Below are 24045 nucleotides of genomic sequence, written 5' to 3'. Positions count from 1 at the left end.
CTGGCAAAAACAGACTCTCTGCCGCCGAGCTGCGCGTTCCCTTTAAATCCCTCCCTGCGCCTCTGCCTCGCCCTCGGAACGCGACCATTCTTTCTTTTCCTTTTTTTATGAATGAAAACGCTCCTCGAAAAAAGTATGTAAATCAAGGCCGCCTTGATTGGCTATATTTCCCTGGAGGAAAAAAACATTAGGCAGTTCATCGTTGCGAGGAGGCGGGCTTAGAACGCACTGGCTGGGCCGCCACAGCCATTCAGGACCGGGAGGCGTTGCAACATCCGAGCGCCATTGGGTGCGTGGTAGGGTAAACAAGCTGAGACTGACAACCTCTGGCGGGGCCGTGGGCCAATGGGGACGGGGCGGGGCGGGCTCTGGAGGCCGCTCGGGGGCTCCGGCAGCAGCCCGAGGAAGAACCAGGGCTTCTAGCGACTGCACAGCGGCAGCGCGCTAGTTCTATGGCCAGGTGAGGAGGGGCGAAGGCGACGCAGCCTCCGGGGACTGGGGTCGGGATCGGGGCCGGGGGTCCTGAGCGGTGGGGTGCTGGGAGTTGTGGGATCGGCTGGGCGGCCTGAGAAGGAGGCTGGCGGGGGCGCAGGTGTTCGGGGGTGCAAAGTAATGCGGGGGGGGGGGTTGTGTTTGGATAAGCTTGGGATGCCGTGGCTGAGATGGAGGCAGTGATTCGGTCTGCTGGAGCCTGGGGTAAGCAGTGGGGCTGGATCTCAGCTGCGGGAGGGGGCAGCTCTGGGGGCTGCAACAGAGTGCCGGGAGGAGAAGCTACGGCGTAGCCTTTCCAAAGGTAGGCTGCACAGCCGCGCCGCCACAGGCTGCAGCAGGCACTGGCTGGGTCGGGAGGTGGTTGCTGGTGGCGGTGATGTGTTTTTTTGTGAATGTGGGCGATTTTATGAATGGAGCTGGTTTTGTGTGAATGAAGCCTTGAGTGCGGGGGCGGGGGCTGCGTCTCCTCGCGGCGTTCTGCACAGGGCTGTAGGGGTGGGGGCGCCTCTGAAGGCGTTTCGTGAATGGAGCGAGCTGGGAAGTGCGTGCCTTGTTTTTGTGAATGGGGCCCTACGCCGGGGATCTCGTTACACTCTACCTGCTCTTGTTGCTTGCTCTGCCATTCATAAAACTTAAGCCAGATTTGCACACGGGGGAGGGGATGCTAATTGTATTGTTTGGCTGCGTTAAAGGCTTTTCCTAGGGGTACGGGGGGGAGAGAGAGGGGAGGCGAATCGCAGCGGGCAGATAGAAAAGCGGATTTAGTACGCGCGACATAATGTTTTTAAAGATGTTGCTTCCAATCGCCGTTTTTGCAAAAAAAAAATTTGCACTGAATCGACGGGGCAAGTTCGGAATGGAAGATATTTGTGTCCGCGGTGATATTTAGGAGCAGTTTGCAACAGTTGGCCAGCTAGGCTAGATAAAGAAGTTCATAACCGATCTCGCTGCCACCACCTTTCTTTCGTCTCTCTCTCCCCCCGCCGCCAACCCCATGTTATGAAACGCACTTACTCAAGTTTTTGTTTTTTTTAAGACCACAGATTCTGTATTTTTGAGAGGTGTTCGTAGAAAATACTGCTTTTAAAATACTGCTTCTTTTAAACAGGCCATAAATCTCTCTTGTGTTTAAACTTCACGGTGAATTTACTTAAGGGGTGACTGAAAACTGCCCTTTGCTTAGCAGATTTCTTGAAGATATACGGGCTGTTCAATAGCAGCAAAAGTTGCATCAGCAGAACAAGGGACCGAGCAGTTTTCCATTTCGCGCTGGGTCTTATGCCAGCCTAACATGGATATTTCTTGCAGTGTGTTTTTAAGCTTTCGAGTAAATTATCCGAGATTTCCTTGGCGATCAAAGGTTTAGATCAGCAAAAAAATAAGCTACTTCAAACAATGCTTGAATGGCTACAGTACTAAGCACAGTTTCTGGTAGCATTGAAATCAAGGGATCTTTTCGGTTTGCATTGGTTAGGCATAAGTTAAAAGAGCATTGGCTCTCTTTGTAACCTAGAGGAGTTGCATGCAGATAATTATCATCTCCAGAAAGCCAAGCTGTTTCACTAACTCCAGTCGACTTTCCTGTGCACTTGTTGCTATTTATATTTTATCTTTCGACCATGTAGGGAGAAAATGTACTCCAAGCCATGTGATCTCTGCCTTATAATCCATGCCGTTCCCTATGTTTGTTCTTAAGTGGTTGTAATTCGCATTTAGTGATGTCACGACTGTTTCCATAGTAACTCTGTGACATCATGGATTAAAGGTTGGGGCTTTGGTGTGTTGATTTTAAAAGAGCAGCAACTTAATGAATGGATATCATAGCAACTAGCTAGAGGGGGGTAATACTATAATTTGTCTTCCTCCCTCCCCCATGTTTAATGTGTGTTAACTAAGCACAAAAGATAATCCTCAAAGCTTGCAGAACATGCTCGTGTGCTGTTAGAGATGGTCTCTTCAGGTGCCTTAAAGGCAGAACATTGTCTGATTCCTTTCTCTTCTCCCTTCCAGCCTGAAATCTGCCAGAACTAGATTCTGAAAACTCTTCTCATCCTGGAATTACTCAATGCTAAAAACGTTCGAGGGAATATTAAAGAATTTGCAAGCACAATGGATGGTTTTTATGATCAGCAGGTCCCTTTCATGGTCCCTGGGGTAGGACTTCAATTTTTTTTAATGTGGTTTTGTTTTCTTATCATGTGATGCCCCTTGCTCCTTTGTACAAAGTTCATGTTGCTTCTGCTCTTTTGTGTTTTTGAATGATTGCCCTTCATAGTTACATTTCTTTGCTTCTACCAGAAACCTTGCACAGATGAATGTCGAGGCAGGCCAGTAAATGACAGAAAAAGGAAGTTTCAGGACACTGACTTGGCTCATGATTCTGAAGGTAGCGAAGAATTGCCTCCTTTTGTTGTTGTTGATGTTTGAAAAAAGCATCTTTGAAACATCACCATTTTAAGCAGCATGTGTAAAAAGCATGTAAGCAGAAAAAATACTCCATTTTTTGTTCTTACTTTCTTTCAGAATTGTTTCAGGATCTCAGCCAGTTGCAGGAGGCTTGGTTAGCTGAAGGTAAATCCTTGTTGATGCCACAATTCTGTGTCTCATTGTACCTTGATAACCTATTGGCTATGATAATTGGTCGTGCTTGTCATTTCTATGGAATCTTTTTTCTTTTTTTGCTATTTTGTAATGTATGACATTAATATTTATTTTGGCTTGTGAGCTCCTTTGTCTTTAGATAAGGAAATGTAGGGTTTAATTTATTAATTAATTGGTGGAAAAACCTTGTTTTTTCCCTTTCTTTTAGCCCAAGTTCCTGATGATGAACAGTTTGTCCCAGATTTCCAGTCCGATAACTGTAAGTCATTCTCTTGTTCATTTGTCTGCCTGCTGTGAAATCTGTAGTGTCATTGCAAGATGTGTGACAGGTTTTAGTTGCTCCCTTGGTTTTTGCTTCTGTTAATTAAATGTAGCTCCAAAGTGTATTTTTGCAAGTTTTTTGTTGAATCTGTGGATCTTGACAAGAAGGGAGCAGACAGGAGGTGTGGACACAGACTGTTCTGTTAACGGCACTGCTTTAATTGGCAGACTTAGGATATTTATTTGAGCATCTCTGGGGCTGCCTATTAACCTTGATCTCTGCAGAACCCTTTCAAGCCCCCATGAATACTTCATAATGTAAGAGATATTAAAATCCATTTGACAGCAAGCACAAGAGCACTCTGTCTCTCACCAGCCCTGTGCCTTCCAATTCCCTCAATGACTTTTCTGGCTATTATAGCCTCAGCTATAGCGAAGCTGTGAAGGACAAAGCTTTGCTGGTGAAACTTGAGCAGCTTTAGGGAGCATTCGTCATTGGCAAGCCAGCAGCTCTGAGAAGGCGGCTAGGAAAGCCGTCCCTCTCGCACTGCACCACCCCCAAAACTCTCCCTTACCTGCAGCATCTGAGAGCTCAGCACCTGGGCCTCTGCAGGCAGCAAGCTATTTAGGCACGCATGCTTTCTGCATATTTTTTGACTGTGATTTGGGGGTGTTAGAGGTTAAATAAAAGCAAGATGATGTTCTTAAAAGTGTAAAGTGGAAATGTCACTCCGCATCCACTCAGGGTGTGTGTAGCTGTTCCGATTGCCACAGAATTTGAAGGGAAGAAAACATAGCCTGCAGTGGAACGGATTCTTGATTCAAACTCTGTCACAGCATGCAGTGGTGTATCTTGTGCTACAGTAAATGCATGTTAATTATTGCCCTTTGATTACTTTGAAGTAAGTGGGAAGCTTGCCATGAAAGCTTCCTCAGACTGGTTGGTGTGTGTGTGTGTGGTGTGTGTGTGTGTGTGTTTTCTTTCCTCCTCCCTGAGATGAAAGGCAGTCTGGAGTAAGAAATTTTCTCTCTGTGTTGACATTCTAACCCAACCCTTCCAGTTCTCCTGCTCGGAGCAGTATAAACTGCAGCCGGGCTGTGTGGGAGGAGATGTTGTTGGCAGAGGCGCACGCTCTCTCTCTCAGCAAGCTTTTACGGTTCAGGAGCCTGAAGGATTGTGGGGGAAACAAAATGTCTTCTCCAGAGTTCTGGGCCTCCGCAGCAAACCTTTTGTGAGAGGCATTAGGAGTTCTCTTTGGGTTAAGAAGCCTTTTCCTTCTGGCCTGAGCATCCTCTATGTATTCTGTGTTTGTGGTGAGCAGGTCGATGGCAGGAGGGGATTCTCAACGGAAGCTGTTTATATATCAATGAGTTGCTTCCTGCCTGGAATGGATCTAGTAATGCCAAATTTAAATCTTACTGGAACCATGTGTCTGCAGGGGAGACAGGCTTCCCTTCTGACCCGTAGAAGTCTTTCAAGCCACTCAGGCTAGTGAAACCGATTGCCAGGGGTTGGAGAGAGGATTGTGCCCTGTGTATAGCAGAAGGGCTAAATTCTGAGCGAAGGTGAGAAGACATATCGCTAAAACCTGCTAAAGTTCCCAAAGAGCGAGGGGATCTCCAATATTTACTTTTTTTAAAGGTGAAAAGATAATATGGGGCCCAGAATCTGCAAAGTGAAACTCTGTGGCCTTTGAGAGGCTCAGTAATGGAGTTTGCTGTATAGCACCAGAATAGCTGATTGAATAGATGAATAAAGAGAAATGAACAGGGCATCTTTTGCACTTGAAAGGGTTTCTGGAGCTCTTGCTTAATATGTCATAGATGGATGTAGGATGATTCATGGTTTGCATTATTACTGTGGTTTCTGGCACAGAAATCAACTGCTGCATGAGTAACATGCTAATCCTAAACACCCTTAACTTCGAGTTCCGTTTAAAATTGGTGTGACTTGGTGCCAAGTAAATGAGTTTAGAATTGGGGCTGTTCAGGAGACAGTTGGTGCTGTTTTGCCTCAAAACGTTTGCTTGGAATGTGTGGTCTTAGAATTAGGACCAGTCCTATGTATTTTAATTTGGATGGTGGTGGTGGGTTTTCATTTCTTCTGCTGCTTCCTATTATGTAATTACATGAATGCGTTTACTTGAGTACCCTTGTAGGTGGCACTTAGAAAAGCTAATTCTTTTGCAAGGTCTATAAAAAGCACAATATGTCTGCACACATCTCTGCCTCTGTTCTGACTCTAGTTCTCTAAGAATGGCACTGTGACGAGCTTTAGGTTAAGGTGCCTGTTTCCTATTACTTGTTGGTCTTACTGTCCTATTTTTATTTTTCTGCTATTTATTCCGCTTTAATGAGGGTCTCTTCCAAATGTTGGGTGGCATCCAATGCTGTCTGCACACTTGCGTTATGAGACTTTTGGTTTCTCTTTGACCCCCCACCCATGTGCTCCCGAAATCTACTCTGAAGGGTTGGGGGTTGCTAGGGGGAGGAGAGTAAGGAGAAGCCCCACAGCACAAGAGGATGCCTGCTCACACTACCTTGGATCTGTGTTTTTCAGACAATTGTTAGCGTTTGTTGAGCAGGCTCCAGATGGCTTTCCTCTATGGTAACGGTTCTGTTTTTGTGAGAGAGACTAATTCCCTTGGCTAGCAAATTACATAAAGGTTAGCTCTCTCTGTGTTTGTGTGTGTCACCTCTGACATCGCCAGTGGACAACTCTCTTCCCTTATCCACGCATCCTATCCTGGGACAATTTAAAAATGCTTGGGAGGCTGAGCGCTCCCTTTCTGTGCCCAACAAGCATCTTATTGCTATTTGCTATTTCAGGGGTTTCTTATTGCTCATATTTTTTACATTTTAAAATGTGGGCTACTCTGGACAACTGATTGAAAAAGTGAAATGTACAATGAAAAGAACAAAGAAATGAAGAAAACGTCAATGTTTTTTTAAAGGAAAAGTGAGATATATACATGAATTGTAACTTGCCCAGGGATAATATGATGGTGAGGTTAAACGTAGAGGTAATACATAAAATATTGATTAGAATAAATGATCCTCAACCAAAAAAAGGTGCAGGAACACTTGTGTAGCCTCAACATGGGAACTCAGCCAAGCTGCAACTCTTCCCTACCCCAGCTATAGCCTGCCATTTTGTCAACTTTTTCTTCTTCCCGTGGAGCAGTAAAGGGTGTATTTTCTCTTGAAGTAGCCTTCGATAACCCTGTGAAGGTTAAAAGGGTGAACAGTTACAACCTTCTTCCTGTACGTTCCTGATAATGATTTGAATTATTAAACAGGCAACTACTTCCTGTGGCTAAGGATGGGTTAGTGGATAAAGATAAGGGGCCAAGGGAGACAATGGTATTTCAGAGAGTTGATAACAGTCTTGAAGAGGGATTGCGGTTCTTAATGTATACACTCGAACTTGTTTTACTTTATGATTTATTGTGCTGCATTTGGACTTGCCTGCTATATTTAAGCTCCATTGCAGGTCTTAAGTTAGCCATCACTAACTTAGCCCTTTGTTGTTGTTTAGTTGTGTCCGCCTCTTTGTGACCCCATGGACCAGAGCACGCCAGGCACCCCTTTCTTCCACTCCCTCCCGCAGTTTGGTCAAACTCATGTTAGTAGCTTCGAGAAGATTGTCCAACCATCTCGTCCTCTGTCGTTCCTTTCTCCTTGTGCCCTCAATCTTTCCCAACACCAGGGTCTTTTCCAAGGAGTCTTCTCTTCTCATGAGGTGGCCAAAGTATTGGAGCCTCAGCTTCAGGATCTGTCCTTCCACTGAGCACTCAGGGCTGATTTCCTTCAGAATGGATAGGTTTGATCTTCTTGCAGTCCATGGGACTCTCAAGAGTCTCCTCCAGCACCATAATAACTTAAACCCTATCTTCTATGAATGGGTACTGGCCATGATGGCTTTGTACTACCTCCAGTGTCATAGAGGCAATATGTCTCTGAATACCAGTTGCTGGGAATCACAAGTGACAGAGAGGGCTGCGGTCCTCAGTGTTCAAAGCTTCCATTGTTTTCTGCGCATTTTGCGACAGGGAATTTCATTAGCCCAAGCAGTTTCTGAGCTCTGGGTGCAGTACTGCACCTAAGATTTCAGATTAAAATTGCAGTGGAAGGAAAGGAGGACCTTTTTCTGCCTCCCCACTTCTAGCTACTCTCTGAAGACTGGAGAAGAGACCCTCTTATGAATATTAGGGGGGTGGGCAGGGGAAGAACTAGACCACGTGAAGAATGAACATAATGTTTTAGCTGCAATTCATTCATTTTCAGCTTTGTATTCTTGTTATAAAAAAGCACGCCTAGACATTCCATTGTTGTGCCCTTAACTTAGGTGTAAGATGCCATTTAGCTCCTAGCTTTCATATCTCAGTTTCTAACACTGGCTGTCCCGTGTCCTGCTTGCAGGCTTCCCATAGGCGTCTTCTGGTTGGCCACTCTGAGAACAGGATACTGGACTAGATGGGGCTTTGGCCTGATCCAGTGGTGCTCTTTGCATCTTCTTAACTCCCATTGTTTTCAATGGTTCTACTCTTAAATCAAAATTCAAGCTGTTGCTCCAGTTAATGACTTTATTTACAAGGTGGCTTACACAAAATCAACACAGCGAAACCTAAGACGAGAGTGAGATGCAACAAAAAACAAATACAGATTACTTTTGGTAAACTGATCTGGATCAGTGTACACCTGCTTAAGGAATGACATACACTTAGGGCAACACCAGCTTGGCATTTGAACCTTAATCGCCTTGCCTCTTGTCTTTGCAGAACGGATGAGGTCAGAGATCAAGGGGCAAGTTTTTGTATCCTTTTGTATGGGGAATAACATTTAACTTTCGTTCAGAGTCGGCTCATTGAAATTACTGAATGTATGTTTGCCATGGCCATTAATTTTAATGGGGCTACTCTGAGTAAAAATCGGTATAATGCTACTCAAAGTGTATACGTCATAGGAAGCGGTTCCCTTCCTAAACAACTTTCAGTTCTCTTGAAAATATTGTTGGTCTCTCAACAATGATCTCTGTGTTGTGACAACATAGCTAAAGAAAGTGCCTAGATTTCTGCTGATCAACTCCCATCTCTTTCATCATGAAGTACCAGTATTTTTAACCACTTCAGTTGGGGTCAATTCACATGAAAGACTATTTTGATAATACACTAGTGCCAAGAATGAGTAGAGAATGTTGAAAACTCAGAATTATGCTTCCTGCACTTCACTTTTCCCTTGGTGAAAGCATACAGGTGCATTACTGTGAGAGAGAGGGAGAGAGAATTTGAAGAAATTGGGGCAATTGTTTTCTGGTTTGCGTCACATCTATTTGTAGACACCCTTTGTGGGTCAGAAAAAGGGGAAAGAAGAGCAGAGTTCAGAGATAGGTTCAAAATTGCATGAAAAGCCTTGAAGCATAGAGACTTTGTCCCTTGCCCCTTGATCTCTGACCTCGTCAGTTCTGCAAAGACAAGAGGCAAGGAGATTAAGGCTCAAATGCCAGGCTGGTGTTGACCTGAGTGTACGTCATTCCTTGAGCAGGTGCACACTGATCCAGATCAATTGGCTTTCCATACCCACAAAGCCACACTGTTACCAAGCAACCTGTTTGTGTGTACAAGTCGCTTAGGAGTTGGAAGCAAGCCGCTTCAGTGTGGAAACCAGGTAATGATGGCTGCACATAAGGTCATGGGCAGGTGGTTGGTATCATGCAAGCAAAGATACATCCCTGCATAGAGTCTTAAATAGATATCACCAGCTTTCTAACTGTAGTGTGAGGATTTGAGCACAATGCAGTATTGGCAAAGAGTTTGAGGCCGCATACCCTGATATAACCCATGCAGGCGCTACAAACAACACTGTGACTTCTGAGAAGTCGCTTTCCATAGGGAAGTATCCAACGAACACATCCTGTCAGCACAAGGGTTTCCATTTGTGCAACATAGCTTCCCCCCCCAGTACACCCCCAAAATCTGTTCTAGAGGTTTCCCAAGCCCTCCAGAACAGATTTGGGAATGGCGCAGGGTATGCGCAGGGGGAGGAGGGGGGAAGTTCCATTGCGCAAGCGGAAATCCTATGCGCTGACGGGACACGTTAGTTGGCTACTGCCCAAACAGATTAGATAATTTGCCTCCTTCGGGCCACAGGCTCATTTTTTGACTCTAGTTCTGTTTTTCCAGCTTATGGATGTGTGTTTCCTCCTCTGAAAAGTGTGCGAGTCATCAGACTCATGGTGAAAATGCATATTTCAGCACAGGCCTCCATCAGGAAAATCACATGGTGCAGCTTTTGCTGCACTGTTCTGCTTGAGAGTGTGGATGGGGAATTTCATTCCCATCACCCGCCCCTCAAAAGGATTCCCAGCAACTAGAAAGAAAGCAAATCCAAGGAGAGGAGTATCAGGCCAAACATTCTCCTTGATGTGCTAGATTTCTATATGCAGGGAGATGTCAGGGGGAGACATGCATTCCAACACGTGATCCTGCAAAGAATCTCTAAAGCGGTGCAGTCTAGCAGCACCACGTGACTGCTGATGGTGTATTCCAGGTCATTCTATTTGCAAAGTTAGAGCTAAGGCAGTAGGAGAGAGAGTGACTAATTTTGAAATTTGGACATTCAGGATCAAATGGGACACCTGTCTTCTAAACATCTTTCACCCTCTGAAAGCTTACCTCTTTAAACTGGCAAACTGTACCATGATAACTCCTGGTGAAAGCAGTATTGTGGTGTCTCTGCTATGGCATCTGTGAATGGGGTAGAGAGCTCCGCTGGCACAAAGCTCTTTGTATGCAAGTTCCTGGCTGATTTCTTGGTGCTGGTTCAGCATCTATTGTCCTGCTTCACTGCCAGTGCACAGATAAACAAGGCAAAAGCCCTTGGCGCCTCCCACCCCAAGCAGTGCTGCATTCCTGACTTCCTCTCTACCTTGGCGTGTTGAGACATAACCTATAGTTGTGCTGCTTGCTTCTTTCTTTCTAGGTTCTAATTATAGTTAATGTATTAGAACAGGGAAATGAGAATGTGTACTTTCTCTTAGGCAGACACACAACACACACACACATAAATATCTGCCTTTGAGGCACTGAGCTCTTCCTCTGACTGTTGGCATAGGTGTGTGCACCACAAGTCAGAACCCAAGGAAGGCACTTTAGGGATGGGCTGCTTCTCTTGTTGCCTGGTAAGGCTTCAGAGGCTGCCGTTGCTAGTACAGTGGTACCTCAGGCTACAGACGCTTCAGGTTACAGACTCCGCTAACCCAGAAATAGTACCTCAGGTTAAGAACTTTGCTTCAGGATGAGAACAGAAATCACACAGTGGTGGCAGCAGGTGGCCCCATTATCTAAAGTGGTACCTCAGGTTAAGAACGGACCTTCAGAATGAATTAAGTTCTTAACCCAAGGTACCACTGTACAGTAATGGATTAATATTTAGTGGTTAGGAGGGGTGTGGGGGGGGGGGAGAGATAGTACCTTGGTTTTCAAACAGCTTAGTTCATGAGCAACTTGGAACTCACAGCAATAGGTTCCGGAATAGGTGTTCCGGTTTGCGAACTTTGCCTCGGAAACCGCTCCTTGGTTTCCGAGCGTTTTGGAAGTCGAATGGACGCATTCCGTTTGAAATCCAAGGTACCACTGCATTAAAAGTTTGATTCGCTTTGGAGGTTTTTAGGTGGAGGTGGTGTTTTGTTACCTTTTCCCCTTTGGCTGCTCAGAAGCAGCATAATGCATGTCTGTCACTTGCTTGATCAGGATTTCCAGACCTGTCTCAAATGTGCCTCTTCAGTGCGGATGCTGCCTGCCTTACTTTGTTTGATGGAATGCACACTTGGATAAGTGATCCAGTGGGACCTTGCTGTGGATTGAGGGTGGGGCAGCATCCCATTGAAAACTTGGCAGTTCCAGTAGGCAACGTCTGCACTTGAACCTGTGTCTGATTTTATCCAGCAGCCCTTTTAAACTGCAACAGTGCTTTGGCTTTCATGGATGGAAGCGGGGAAAGGGAGCTTGTGGTCATCCAGATATTGTTGCGAGGAGGGACTTCTTTTAGATAAGCAGGATTTCCCTTCATACTACAGAGGCCTCTTCAGTTTGTGAGGACTCCTTCCAACCCTACCCCCATCTCCCTTGTTTGCATCCAGAGTTTCCATGCAGGAGACATCCGATGGGGTGGGATGAGAGTGATTTTTCAAGCTGAAATATTGTGTGGGTGGGACATCAAAAGCCAGCCTGTACAGGCAAGTCTTGACTGGGCTCCTAAAAGAGTTCATATGGGCAAATATCTGTGAGCCTGTGCAGTGAGGGAGTTGGCAGAGGGATGTGCTATTGTACTTTGTTATCCTCTGTCCTGGGAAAGGTGGTATCAGACTTAAAGAAACCAAGCCATGTTTTGAGGTTCAGCACTGCCCACCTTCCTAGGAGCAGGGTGTTTGGTGTAGTATCATCTGGCTGTCCAGATGAATGATGGACTCCATCTTCCATTAGCTCCAGACAGCATGGTCAATGGCTGGCAATGATGGGAGTTGGAGTCCAATGACATCTGGAGGGCCATAGGTTCCCCACCTCTGCCGTAAATGGTGGGAGGACTCCTGGAGAGAGAGGGGCCAATAAGAGCTCTGCAGGTTGAAACCAAAAACTGGGGCTGTCTCCAGAAGCTAATGTGAGAGCCCATGTAACTTGCATAGGATGTTACATGTCTTAAGCAACATGTTACAGCTTCCAAATATCCTTCAAGAGCTGCCCCTTCTTGAACTCAGTAAGAAAGTGCTTTTCCCCCTAAATTGTAGGTGTTTCTTTTTATTTGGCATTATACTAGCAACATCTTTTGTCTTTCCTCCTCCGGGACCCCTATTTGCTGCCTTTTTTCCTTTTGTGAGCAGTTTTTGAGCAATTTGCACCATTTTCACAATGCTGTAGTCCTCAAGAAATGCTATTTTTCCTACACTGGGGATAACTAGCCCCTCTCTTAATCCTCCCCATTAATGCAGGGGCTACAGTAGCTGCTGATAGATGGAGCTGAGAGTGAGGGCACTGTTAGCATCAAGAGGAAATATTCTGTCCACTGGCAGGCAGCCGTTGTTTTGAAGGGGAAAAGTTGATTTTACAAATTATTTTTACTCCCCACCCCCACCCCGGCCAAAGGGCATTTCCGGACCTCACCACAAGTGGGGTTGCACAATCATTTGCAATGAACTCTTTGCAGAGGCTGACTCCCTCCTAGCTATGCAGGCTGTTTCTGCAGTGTTTGAATTCCTTACATAAACGTTGCCCGCAGCACAAGCTTCTCTGTGCAGGACAGCTGGTCTCTGTTATGATCTTAAGTGTCATTTCCCTTCCCCTGATTGGTAGCGCTCAGCTGTGGGGAGAGAGAGGGGGTTTTTTTGTGAATGGATGGAGTATTCCAAATTGGTTGTGAATGGAGGGTGGTGCCTGCTTGCAGATTCTCTCCCCCTCCCTCAACCTTCTTCTTCAATGAATAACTAAGCCCCATTGTGCTGCTGGCAGAAAAACAACCGCTCAAACAACACAGAGACTGTTGGAAAGAAACATGCTTGTGACTGACAGCTGGAACACCTCCAAAGTGAGTTTCCTGCTGTTTGCTGCTCAGCAAGGCCATGCCTATTAGGAAGTGGGGGGGGTGGGAGAGGACAGAGAGCAAATTATAGGGAGTGGGGGGACGGGGACACATTAACACTTGAAATGCCAACATACTGCCAGAATGAAAATGTATGAGAAATGCAGCTGCTGGTTTTTTTTTAACTAAAAACAAAAACACCAGAGTTTAATGAAATGAGTTGTACTCTTGACTTTTTTGTGTAGCCTTTTTGCTGTAGCCTTTTCAAACAAGCAAAACCTTATCCCTAAAAAAAACAAAGCAGCTCAATCCAAGGCACTCTTGGCTCTTCTCTTTTGCCCTCCCGTAGAAAGAAGGATTTGAACAGGTCCAGGGCTTAGCACTAAATGTTCCCTCCCAGATGTGTCCCAACTGCCCCAAAGGAGTGGATGTCTCTGCCCATCTCTGGGAGGCTTTGACAGCACATAGAATGCAGGGAACTGCTAATTGGCGGTGATGGCTGGAAGCTGTCAGACCCAGGCTATCCTCTCTCACGGGCAATGGCTGTGCGCTTAGCCTTTGTGGAGATAATACTCCACTTCCGACTAAGCCAAGCTGTTCTGTTCTGTCACTATTTAGGTACAGAACTCTGACGCACTTGCCTTCTCCTAGAATGTCTTCTTTTAGAAATTAATTAGGCTAAGCATATATTAGTTGGTTTAAAAATTATATATAGTAGAAGAACTCTCTGCTGTGGCATGAGGGCCATTGCCAGCCTTCCGTTCATTTTGAGTTCAGCATTTTGGCATTTTAGAGGGCCTGGGTCCTTTGAACTGTTCCCCTCCCTCCCCAGTTTATATACCTTCTGGAGACCCCTTGCTCTTTCTAACTCTAATCTGAAATCTGCTTCCAAATTGCAAAGTGGCAGAATGTGTGCAAGTTGGAATGCATCCTCTTTGGTGATTGCAGAAGGAGAATAGGGTTTGACTTCCATTTCCCTTTGGAGGATTATTGACTGATCTAGCCAGGGCAATGTGCAATCTCCCAGCAACTATCCAGTGTGCTCCAAACTGGTCTATGTTTTTCTTGATGCCCCCACAAAGCATGGGAGAAGGGCCACAGCTCAGTGGAAGAGCCCAAGCTTCCAGTACCTAGCATCTTCAGGTAGAGCTGGGACAAAACCCTGGTCTGAAACCCTGCAGTGCCCCGACCAGTCTGCTAGATGGACAAATGGCCTGATTCCATATAAGGCAGCTTCCAATGTCCCTATGCTTCATCTGGAGTGAGATATTCTCTTGTGATGGAAAACCAGGTTTGGTCTCCTTCAGAATACATTCATCCAGATGCTGGAACAAATAACCTGCCATTCTGGGCTTTGTGTTTTCTGCAGCATTGCAGTGAGTAAGCCCCTGCTGTTATCCCTCTGCAGGGGTGGGGAGGAGTATGCTGTAAAAGGCAAGTTCCTCTAGTAGGACAATTATCTGTGGAGTAAAAGGATGGGAGCCAATTAGACTGACAGCTTCCACCAGAACTAATACTAGGGAAGCCAATGCCTGGAAAACGTGGTGGTGCAATATGGTGTAACAGTAGAAATTGTATTGGGTGACGTTAAGGAATGAGGCTCTAACCTGCAGATCTCAAGTGTAGCATAGTGATTGAAAGGCACCTGGGAAACTAAATGGAATAATGGAAATTATAATAGAAGCTCTTAAACAGACACTACTGGCGACTAATGACACTTCTTATGTTAACAGGAGTAGAATGGTAGCTGGTCCACCGGGGTAATTTTGGTATTTCTATATAGAATAGATGATGAGGGGTGGGGTGGTTCCTTCCCCTACCCCATCCCTAAATATCATGGCACCTTTTGCAACAATATTAGAGGCAATGGCCAAATCTTAGAACTCTAGGATATAACACTTCCTTCTGTTATTTGGGGCTCAGGCAGTCAGGCCAAAAGCTTCCAAGGGCTTTCCCCCCTGCTGTTGAGATACGTTTTGCTGCAAGCTTTAAAGATCTTGCCAGTTTGGCAGTACATTCCTATATGAGGAGGAGCGTGCTGCCGCAGTTGCCCAGATGAACAGATGATGACAGAAGTGATTCTGATGGCACATAATCTTGCTGAAACAGGAATCTGGGACATTCTACACAATTCTGTCTTAAACCTAGGAAAGACCCATTCTAGCTGAGATTAGGGTGTGTGCTTCGTGCCTGTTGGTTAAAAGCTTCCTGTGAAGAAACTACATTCATGCAGCTTTTGCACAAGTTTGGTACTGCCTTGTGTAGTAACATGGAATGCAAATAATGCTGTCAACATGATGTTCTGCGTGCTTCAGAGATGAGAATGTACCTCTTAAAAAGAGGGATCTGGTGAAAAGACCAACTTAGCCAATGACCAAATGCAGACATTTGTTGGATTCAGCACTGTGTATTTTTAGAACCAGTTAAGCTGAGAGTTGCTGTGACCCTTGTTGAGGCGAGGTGTTTTTTCTAACAAGGTCGTTTCCTGCTTTGTAATTTATCACCCGGCATTGGCATAGCTGCAGCCCTTGCATCCTCGGAAGTGGACTTCTGTTGCCAAGTCTTGTTTAGGCAGTATAGCGATGTGAAGGATGCCTCCCTCTCAAAGGGACATTGGAATGCTAGGAGAGCAAGATTGAACGATCCAATTACAAGCCTAGTTCCCTTATTTCTCTCCATGGAAGCTCAGGACAGGTACTTGCCCAAATTAGCCACATCCCTTGACATTTTTCAATAGCATTTATTTTTGTTGTGTTGGCATAAAATGAGGTGGAAGACACAGAGGAGTTGTGTTGCACTCAGAGTGATCCTAGAAATCCTTATGTGTGAGACAAGAACAGTTGGTGTGATATGCAAGTAGTGGAACTCATCGGTGTGGAATCATTTCTGCCTTACAGCTCTGTATTTCAACCACAATGTTTTTCTCAAGCTGTATTCCATAGAGGTTTAGTGGAGTTCCATAAAATGCAGCTTGTGTACCATTAACCATATTTCCCTGCAATACGCAGCTTGCAGCCAAGGGCTGAGTTTGTTTCAGAGGCACCTGAGGACATGCCCTAGGCCTAGAATATGCCCCAGAATTCCCTGCAACATGCATGATTACTGCTGGAAAGGAAGGATGGTTAAACTCCATGGTTCTAATAGAATCCTATTCAAGATGTAGAAATCTGCCGATGCTTATGGTACCAAACATGTACCACCATGTTCTCAGTTCCTCTGCGTATACAATCTGGTATCCTGAGTTCTCCTCATGTTCTGTTCATGCTATCTTGGAATATGCCAGAAAGTGGAGGTTTGGTCCTTGGGAATGAGAAGTTGTAAAAGCCATGCAGAAACAAGTGTTCTGTGACAATTACCACCCCCACATTCTCATTCATACCCTCCTTTTCCCCACCCTAAAATGCTCTTGCTGCTGCCAGCAGTTAATCTTTTGCTGCTGTGATGCAATGCCTGCTGTATCCAAGTCTAGCAATGGGGATTTCTGCCATTCGCACAGCCTCCGTAGTTCTGACACATTGCTATGGAAGTCTAAATGTGCACCGCTCCAAAGACAAGTAACTCTCCTTAAGGCAAGGAGAGAGCTGTGCATGCATGCTCATCACTGTGTAGTGCTGTGACACTAGTATGCACAACTTTAGCTCTGGGGCAGTGAGCAATGTCTGGTTGCATGTTTTTGGTTATTCCAATCCATGGGAATATGGTTAAGTGCTAAATTACATGATTGATTGATTGATTGATTGATTGATTTTTGTTTTTCTTCCACTTTTAATTTTTATTCAGTGGTACTTCATGGACCACCCCCAGCTAAGATCAAGAGGGAACTCCACAGCCCTTCTTCTGAGCTGTCTACCTGTAGCCACGAACAGGTGCTCTGTGCTAATTATGGAGAAAAGTGCCTCTACAACTATTGGTAGGTTGGATGAATGGTGCACAGCTTAAGATGTTTTTGGATGGCTTGGGGAAGCATGGAACCTGAACTGGGTTCAGTTACAATTTGCCTCAGTTATGCTGATAAAAACATTAAGAACCACTTAGTTGGGAGCTGAGCTTGGTAGGCAAAGTTGGGACCATCAGGAAAACAGAAACCAAATTAGATTTGCATTCCATTTCTAGGAAACCAAATACATGCCCATGTTGTAGTGCTAGTTATTACTCAATATTCAGATGATTTGACTAATGGGCAGAAAGTTTAGACTCCACTCTTCAAATCCTTCTTGTGGTTAACCACATCCCTTGGCAGTAGGTCACACATCCAAAGAGCATGATATGTGCTGGTGTGCATGGTACCTGTGATCTTCTAAACTTAAGATATTCAGGTAGCTTCTTTAACTATAAAGCAAATGACAGTCTTAACATTTACTGCTATTGGGGCTGAGTTACACCAGGCCCTTTCTCGTGTATCAAAAATCTTCAAATAGCAGTGGGGAGGGACACATAGTAGATTGCTTGTGTCTTATCCGTACATGCAATCTCTCTGAAGCAGACATGCGTGGCTTTTGCACACAAGTGTACAATAGGTATATACTCCATCTTACACTCATGTAGGCAGGAAAGCCACATTTGAAGCAGCCTGTGGGCATGATTGTGTGTTGATGAGTGACAGGCTTATGTGCCATTCAGATCGCATCAAATTCTTGTTGGTTATCACAAATGGGGGAATAGAAAGCTCTCCCCCCCCCCATGTTTTTCAATGTAATGAGTTTGTTCCTGAAATAATGGTGATTTTTTTTTATAAGAAAAACCAACAACAATTGGAAGCTACAGTTATCTCCGAGAAAATTGTGAGCGAAGTGTTTTTGAAATGAGCCCTATGACTCAGCCTGTTTTGTCGCTTGCCTGAAGTACAAAGATTCCCTTGAGGCTGTGAACAACCTCAACTGTTACTTCCTGACAACCATGAAATGCAAACAAGCCAGAGCTGTCAAGTGCAGCCAGCAGAAGCTGTGGAAATGGCTGCTGCCCATATTTATTATGGCCCTCTCTGTCTTCTGTTCACACAGTGCCTACGACAGGAAGCCCCCTGCTGCATTCAAGCCATTAACTCCGCCTGCCACCCCAGCCTCACCTGCGCTCCAGAGCACCTCCCTTCCACCCCCGCCTCTGCCAGCAACACCTGTCCAAACTCCTGCCCATGCCCCCAGCACAGGCCCTCTGCAGGGAGCGCCCCCTCCACCTGTCCCTCATGCCCTTCAGGAACCAAGGCAGCAAACCTTCGCTGTTCCCCGGCCGCCTCATCAACCTATTCAGATGCCAAAGATGATGCCTGAAAACCAGTATCCAACAGAACACAGGTAAAGAGAGAAAAGTACATTGGTTCTTTCTGTTTTCTTTTTTAAAAATCTGCATTCAAGGGCATTTTTTTTTAATGGAGCTAAAATATAAACTTGGCAGCATTGCTAGTGCACACAGATTGGCACACTGAGGTGCTGTGTGTCATTCTTGAGTGCTGTCGGGCGATTCTGAGGGACAAAGTCTTGTTCTTATTGCAAGAAGGCATGCAGCTATATCCTGAAGTCGCTGAGGAATGCCATGTTTGATTATTTGAAGTCAGGGTAAGATGTTCAATTTGGAATTGAGGCAAAAGTTCACGACTTCAGAACTATGACTCATAGCTGAATTTACTTCCCTGGTATCTAAGGAATGTGGCTTTCTGGCAGGCAGCATCCCACTTTCTGGTCCTGCCATCCCAGGCACATTGTATGCTGGATGGATGCTAAATTAGGGTTGCCATATTTCAAAAAGTAAAAACCAGGACACTCCAAAAGTTGCCCTTGCTAAATTTAATAACTGCCAGCACTTTGAATCTTACCATTTTAATATTGGGTACTTGGGTCCCTTTCAATTGCCTTCCTCCTCTTCTGATGCAGCCTTTTCCACTCTTCTTCTCATTTGCCTTGGGAGAAAATGGCTTGGCTTCTTCCCTTTCAGGAGTAACCTACTCCTACAAGAGACCATTGTTTCAGCTTTACAGAATACGAATTCATCAACAGTCAGGCCTGTCTTTCAAACTGGAACACACTATTTCATTTATTATTAAAGATTTATGTCCTGTGCTCTGATAAAATGGAAATGGAAATACAATTTAAATAGATAAATAAATAGATAAAACTGAAATAGATTCAATTCTTATCTTATAATAGTTTCTCAGGGGCTTATTTATCCTGCTTGTATTCACAGTGGCATTTGCCATCAATGAAACCCTCATGTGCTTGGTTGGTTTTGTTTTTCTATAAAGTTCTCTAATCTCCTTTTCCTTTCCTGGTGATTCATTGATCCACAAGACAAAACAGTGCCCTGGTTCACACAACACGCTAAGCCAAACCTTGGTTTAGCAAGACAGTGTGGGCTCCGGGAGAGGCCATTTTGCTGCTCTGCCACACTGCACAAAGCCAAAGTTTGGCTTAGCATGTCATCTGAACTAGGACTTGTGGTTGAGCCCTTTCTTCACTAAACACAAAAGGTGCTTCCCTGTCCTGTATTTTATGATTGCTCTCTGTGCTGTGGTTTAACTGATTTAGTATATCTGCCAAAAAGATGGTTATAAATCTCCCTCATTGTGAGCCTGCATTGATATTTGCATTTCCATTGATCTTTAGAGCTATCACTGTTTTCCAATTGCCAGCTCTCTGTGGTGAATGACTCCCATTAGATTTAACAGAAATTTGTGCACTTGATATTGTGCAGTCTATGTCTCCTGTTTTCATTCTGTGGCTTGCCTGATACTTCAGCCTTCCCATCTTTACTAGAATCCTTTTTCTCTCACAATTGGGATTGGAGACCTTGTGTAATTACTGCAAACTCCTTTGACACTTGCCCAAATTTTATTCCAACTGCTTACATCTCTCTTGAGACACATCCCAGTTCCCCAAGTGTTGAGCAGAAGGCTAGGATCCTAAGACCACAGGCACCCCAAGTAATGGGATTTCACAACTAGAGCTGAGGATAGCTTCTGTTTAGGTTCTTTGTTTTGCTGTTCAGGAAACTACTCTGCCTTTTTGGCCACTGTAGATGTTCCAGATTTGCACAGGGTGAGCTTTTAAAAGTGCCCTGAATTATTTGCATGGATGCAAACCTTTGCAAATGGGCCATGAAACAACCAGCATTTGGCAAGGAGGCAATTCTTAGAAATGCAATCAGCCCATGTGTATGTAGCTCATCTGTGCACGTCTTCCCCATAAAAAAAGATAGAAAATATTGGGTAGGGGACCAATGTGCAATGAGCTCTTAAAGCTGGAGCAGGTGGGGGTGGGGAGGACTTGAAGGTTGGTATGCAAAGCTACTCAAATCTGTTTTGTGCAGAATGCCGTGAAAAATGCTCTGCTAATCTACACAAGAGATGAAACCATAGGAACATAAATCAACATTAAAGCTTCAAAAGATGAGCTTACCTCCAGAGAGAGATCTGTGCTCATCTGTCTCTGTGACCCTATCTCCACCTCATTTCTTTCTTTTTCTTTCTTTTTTAAAAAGCAGCTTCTCTCTATCACCAGCATCTAAAATTGCTTTTTAGACCCCCAGGCCCTGAGCTCCCAATGACCTTAAAGCTATGCTAGGGACACTCTGCACAGTCCCATCTGGAAGTCCCTCTTCCTGCAGAGGCCATACCAGCACAGCTCTAGAGTTACATTCTGGAAGGTTAGAAGGAGGTGGATCGGAAGTTGAGTAATCTGGGCCTGTCAGCTGCAGAGGATCATGTTACAAAGCCAAATGGAGCCTGTGCGCCTCTGGGTGCTTGGGAAGGGAATTGATTGATAGCAATCGCCTTTCAAAGTGTGAAGATGCCTCAGCAGAGCGGAGGGAAGGGAGAGGGCGGGCCTTGCTTGCCAGCCTCTCAGACTTCAGAAGGAGGACTCAAGGGGCTTCTCCCCTTCTGCAGCTTGCTTAATCCTTTTAGGGGCTCACCCAGACACATCTAATTTGGGAGATATAGAGCTATTTCAGGTGCCCATCATCCAGATGTCCAGGTTCTCTCCCCCCGCCCCCCGCAAGCATAAATAACTGATAGGGAGATGTGTCTATTTTTATTTATTTATTTTTAGATTATTTTTTTATACCGCTTTATATTTTTAAGAAAAATCAGAGTGGTTTACTGCATATTAAATCAATAAAACAATCTGAAGAAAGTCATATATAGAGTATACAGTCAAAGCAACAGTACAGAAAACTAAAATATTATCTTAAAGATTTCAAAATAAAACATCACAAAGGAGGTCCACTACAGAATACGTACAGTGGTACCTCGGGTTACAGAGGCTTCAGGTTACAGACTCCACAAACCCAGAAATAGTACCTCGGTTTAAGAACTTTGCTTCAGGATGAGAACAGAAATCGTGCGGCGGCAGCGGGAGGCCCCATTAGCTAAAGTGGTACCTCAGGTTAAGAACAGTTTCAGGTTAAGAACAGACCTCCAGAACGAATTAAGTTCTTAACCCAAGGTACCACTGTATTTAACATCTCCAGCTGTTTTTAGACTCCAGTTCCCATCATCCCTGACCACTGGTCCTGATAGCTAGGGATGATGGGAACTGTAGTCCAAAAACAGCTAGAGATCCAAGTTTGGGAAACCCTGGTCTACACAGTCCCCACAGCTGGTTCCTGTGAATAATGGAGGCATCCATGGAAAATGGTCCTGCCTATTTCAAGTCATTTCCCATCCTTTTAAGAATCCAACCAAGAATCTGGTCCACTCCAGGAAGCTAAGCTAACATCTGGACATGCACTTAAGAGTAATTTCTTCCTAAATGACTCTTCCTTTTATCTCCAAACCTTTTTCAAGACACTGAAAAGCCCCCGGGCCAGAGTGGCATTCTGTCAATAGGTGTTCTGTTAAGATCTTAGATCTGAGGATGAGTGTTGCTGCTCTCCTGCCTGGGCTCTGCTTTGTTGAGCCTCTGTGTGTTCCATATAGCCTCAAAGCATTTCAGAAAGCACACACATTTTCTCCTGCATGGAGAGTTAAAGGCTTTAATCCCTCGCCTTATAGACAGATTAGCAGCCACTTTGCATTCATAGATTGCTGAGTGGATTCAAAATTACATAACCACTTGTTTGCTTTACTAAAACGTAGCCATAGTGAAATAGTCCTGTTCCTGTTCTTTGGCAAAGGGCAAGCTGCATCTTCCTCTCACTGGAGATGGTCTTGCCCAGTTGATGGTCTAGCTTGATCAGTTCTAAGGCTGCTCCATCGTGATGTTGTCCCCCAGGGCTGTCATATATTATGTCAGGTGTGGGGCAAGTAAAATGACTGGGCAAAGGGAGTTTGCAGGTGCTGCTGATTGGTAGCAGCTACAAAGCCCATGGTGCAGTGTTTTGCAAGTGCTGCCAATCTGCATGCAAAGCTGAGCAGATACCTCTGTCTCTAGCACTTCCTCTGGGGGCACATCCTCAAGTGCCATAACAGCTATTCTCCAGCAGCACGTTGGTCAGCCTGCAGCTCCGTTTGCGGCAGAATTCCTTTTCAGAGCACTTGTTATCCCACAAAATGATCCAGATGTTGGCTCCTTGCATGCAGCCAGGGCTCTATGCCTCCAGTTTGGTCATACTATCACAGACACCCCAATTGGGGTTCCACCCCTTCATAACAGATGGTTGTTGCTATATTGGACAGGACTCTTGGTGTTAAATATAGATTTCTGTAAGCTACGTATGGTGGGCTGTTGAAGAAATGATTCTGCATCTGAAATGAAAGTTCAGCATCAGAACTGCTCCATTTTCAGGGGAGTGCAGCCTGGAGGAAGGTTGTAGAATGGGGGTAGCCAAGGCACTGCTCTCCAGATGTTATAGCTCCCAACACCATTGGCCATATTGGCCGGGGCTGATGGGAGTTGTGGTCTACAGCATCTGGAGGTACCACATTGGCTGTCCTGCTGTAGTGGGTCTGGAGTGTGTTAACTGTGATTATAACTCTCTCCCTCTTTCTCTCCCTCTCCCTCATATTTCAACCAAGGTTTCAGAGACAGATGTCTGAACCTTGCCACCCATATCCTCAGCCAGGACTTTCTGGGGACAATCGCCCTGTCTACCACAGGCAGATGTCGGAGCCTATTGTTCCAGCAGCTGCCCATCCTCCTCAGGGATTCAAGCAGGAATACCACGACCCGCTCTATGATCACGGGGTCCCAGGCATTCCAGGGCCCCCAAGGCATGGGTTCCAGTCTCCAATGGGAATCAAGCAAGAGCCCCGGGACTACTGCATTGATTCAGGTGAGTCAATTCACTTGAATCCCTCTTAGCCACATGCAAAGGCTGGCTTGTTCCCACTGCATCTCATCAAGCACATAAAGTAGCCTCAGTGAACAGTAGTCGCTCTGTAGCCCAGGAATGGGGGACGCTGTGGCTTTCCAGATGTTGTTGGACTTCCGTCTTCCACCATCCCTGACCATTGGCCTTGCTAGCTGGGGCTGATGGGAGCTGGAGTCCCACAACACCTGGAGAACCACAGGTTCCTTATCCTGGCACAGCCAGTGGTCCAATCTTCAGGCAGTCCTTGGAGTATGGAATAAATTCTGTTGTGCTTGTTGGATCACCCAACAGTTTGGAGAATACATCCTTCCTTGGCAACAATGCAGGCACCAGTGAGCCCTTGCATGGTTATGAGAGATGTCTCACCTACAGTATGCATTTGTTCTAGACCCGTGGTTCTCAACTTGTGGGTCCCCAGATGTTGTTGGACTACAACTCCCATCACCCCTGAGCTCTGGCCTTGCTAGCTAGGGGTGATGGGAGTTGTAGTTCAACAACATCTGGGGACCCACAGGTTGAGAAAGACTGTTCTGGATATTCCACCAGGCTCCTCCCATGTTAGTTTTCTAAAACCCCACCCCTTTTTACTGTTCCTTTAAAGCTCCGCTGTTTTCTTCACATTCTAGCAAAGGGAGAGGGTGGAGCAGCTGTCTATTGTGGCAGCGTTTAACCTATTTAGAATGTTAGATTATCAGTTTCTGGCTTTGGGGGGGGGGGGAACAAATGTTAAAATCAGGCATTCAACAGATGTAGCAGAGAAACTAAGCTTCCATAATCTGAAAGGCATTACTGGTGCGGGAAGTGGAGCAGGGAAGAGAAGGCAGCTTTTCACCTTTCTCTGCAGCAGCTCTTTGTCTTCCCATCTTCTCTCTGGCA

At 45.3% G+C, this 24045-nt stretch overlaps 1 protein-coding gene across 2 annotated transcripts in view; it reads left to right on the top strand.

Annotated features, from left to right (window-relative positions):
- Nucleotides 1-361: 361 nt before the first annotated feature.
- The window catches only part of ETV5 (ETS variant transcription factor 5), a 41311-nt gene continuing 17627 nt past the window's right edge, over nucleotides 362-24045 (top strand). Inside the window, exons 1-8 of one of the 2 annotated variants that reach the window (XM_053389783.1) lie at nucleotides 362-460; nucleotides 2503-2646; nucleotides 2791-2878; nucleotides 3016-3063; nucleotides 3302-3352; nucleotides 16708-16837; nucleotides 17928-18218; nucleotides 22874-23130. In XM_053389783.1, the coding sequence (XP_053245758.1) occupies nucleotides 2602-2646; nucleotides 2791-2878; nucleotides 3016-3063; nucleotides 3302-3352; nucleotides 16708-16837; nucleotides 17928-18218; nucleotides 22874-23130 (910 nt within the window). In that variant the 5' untranslated portion in view covers nucleotides 362-460; nucleotides 2503-2601. Of the gene's footprint in view, nucleotides 461-601; nucleotides 697-2502; nucleotides 2647-2790; nucleotides 2879-3015; nucleotides 3064-3301; nucleotides 3353-16707; nucleotides 16838-17927; nucleotides 18219-22873; nucleotides 23131-24045 lie in introns of those variants that run through there. The other variant, XM_053389784.1, reaches the window with a different exon arrangement.

The sequence above is a fragment of the Podarcis raffonei genome, chromosome 5 (genome assembly GCF_027172205.1).
Source record: "Podarcis raffonei isolate rPodRaf1 chromosome 5, rPodRaf1.pri, whole genome shotgun sequence".
In the NCBI taxonomy this organism is placed as follows: domain Eukaryota; kingdom Metazoa; phylum Chordata; class Lepidosauria; order Squamata; family Lacertidae; genus Podarcis; species Podarcis raffonei.
This window is presented reverse-complemented; position numbering and strand designations above follow the sequence as displayed.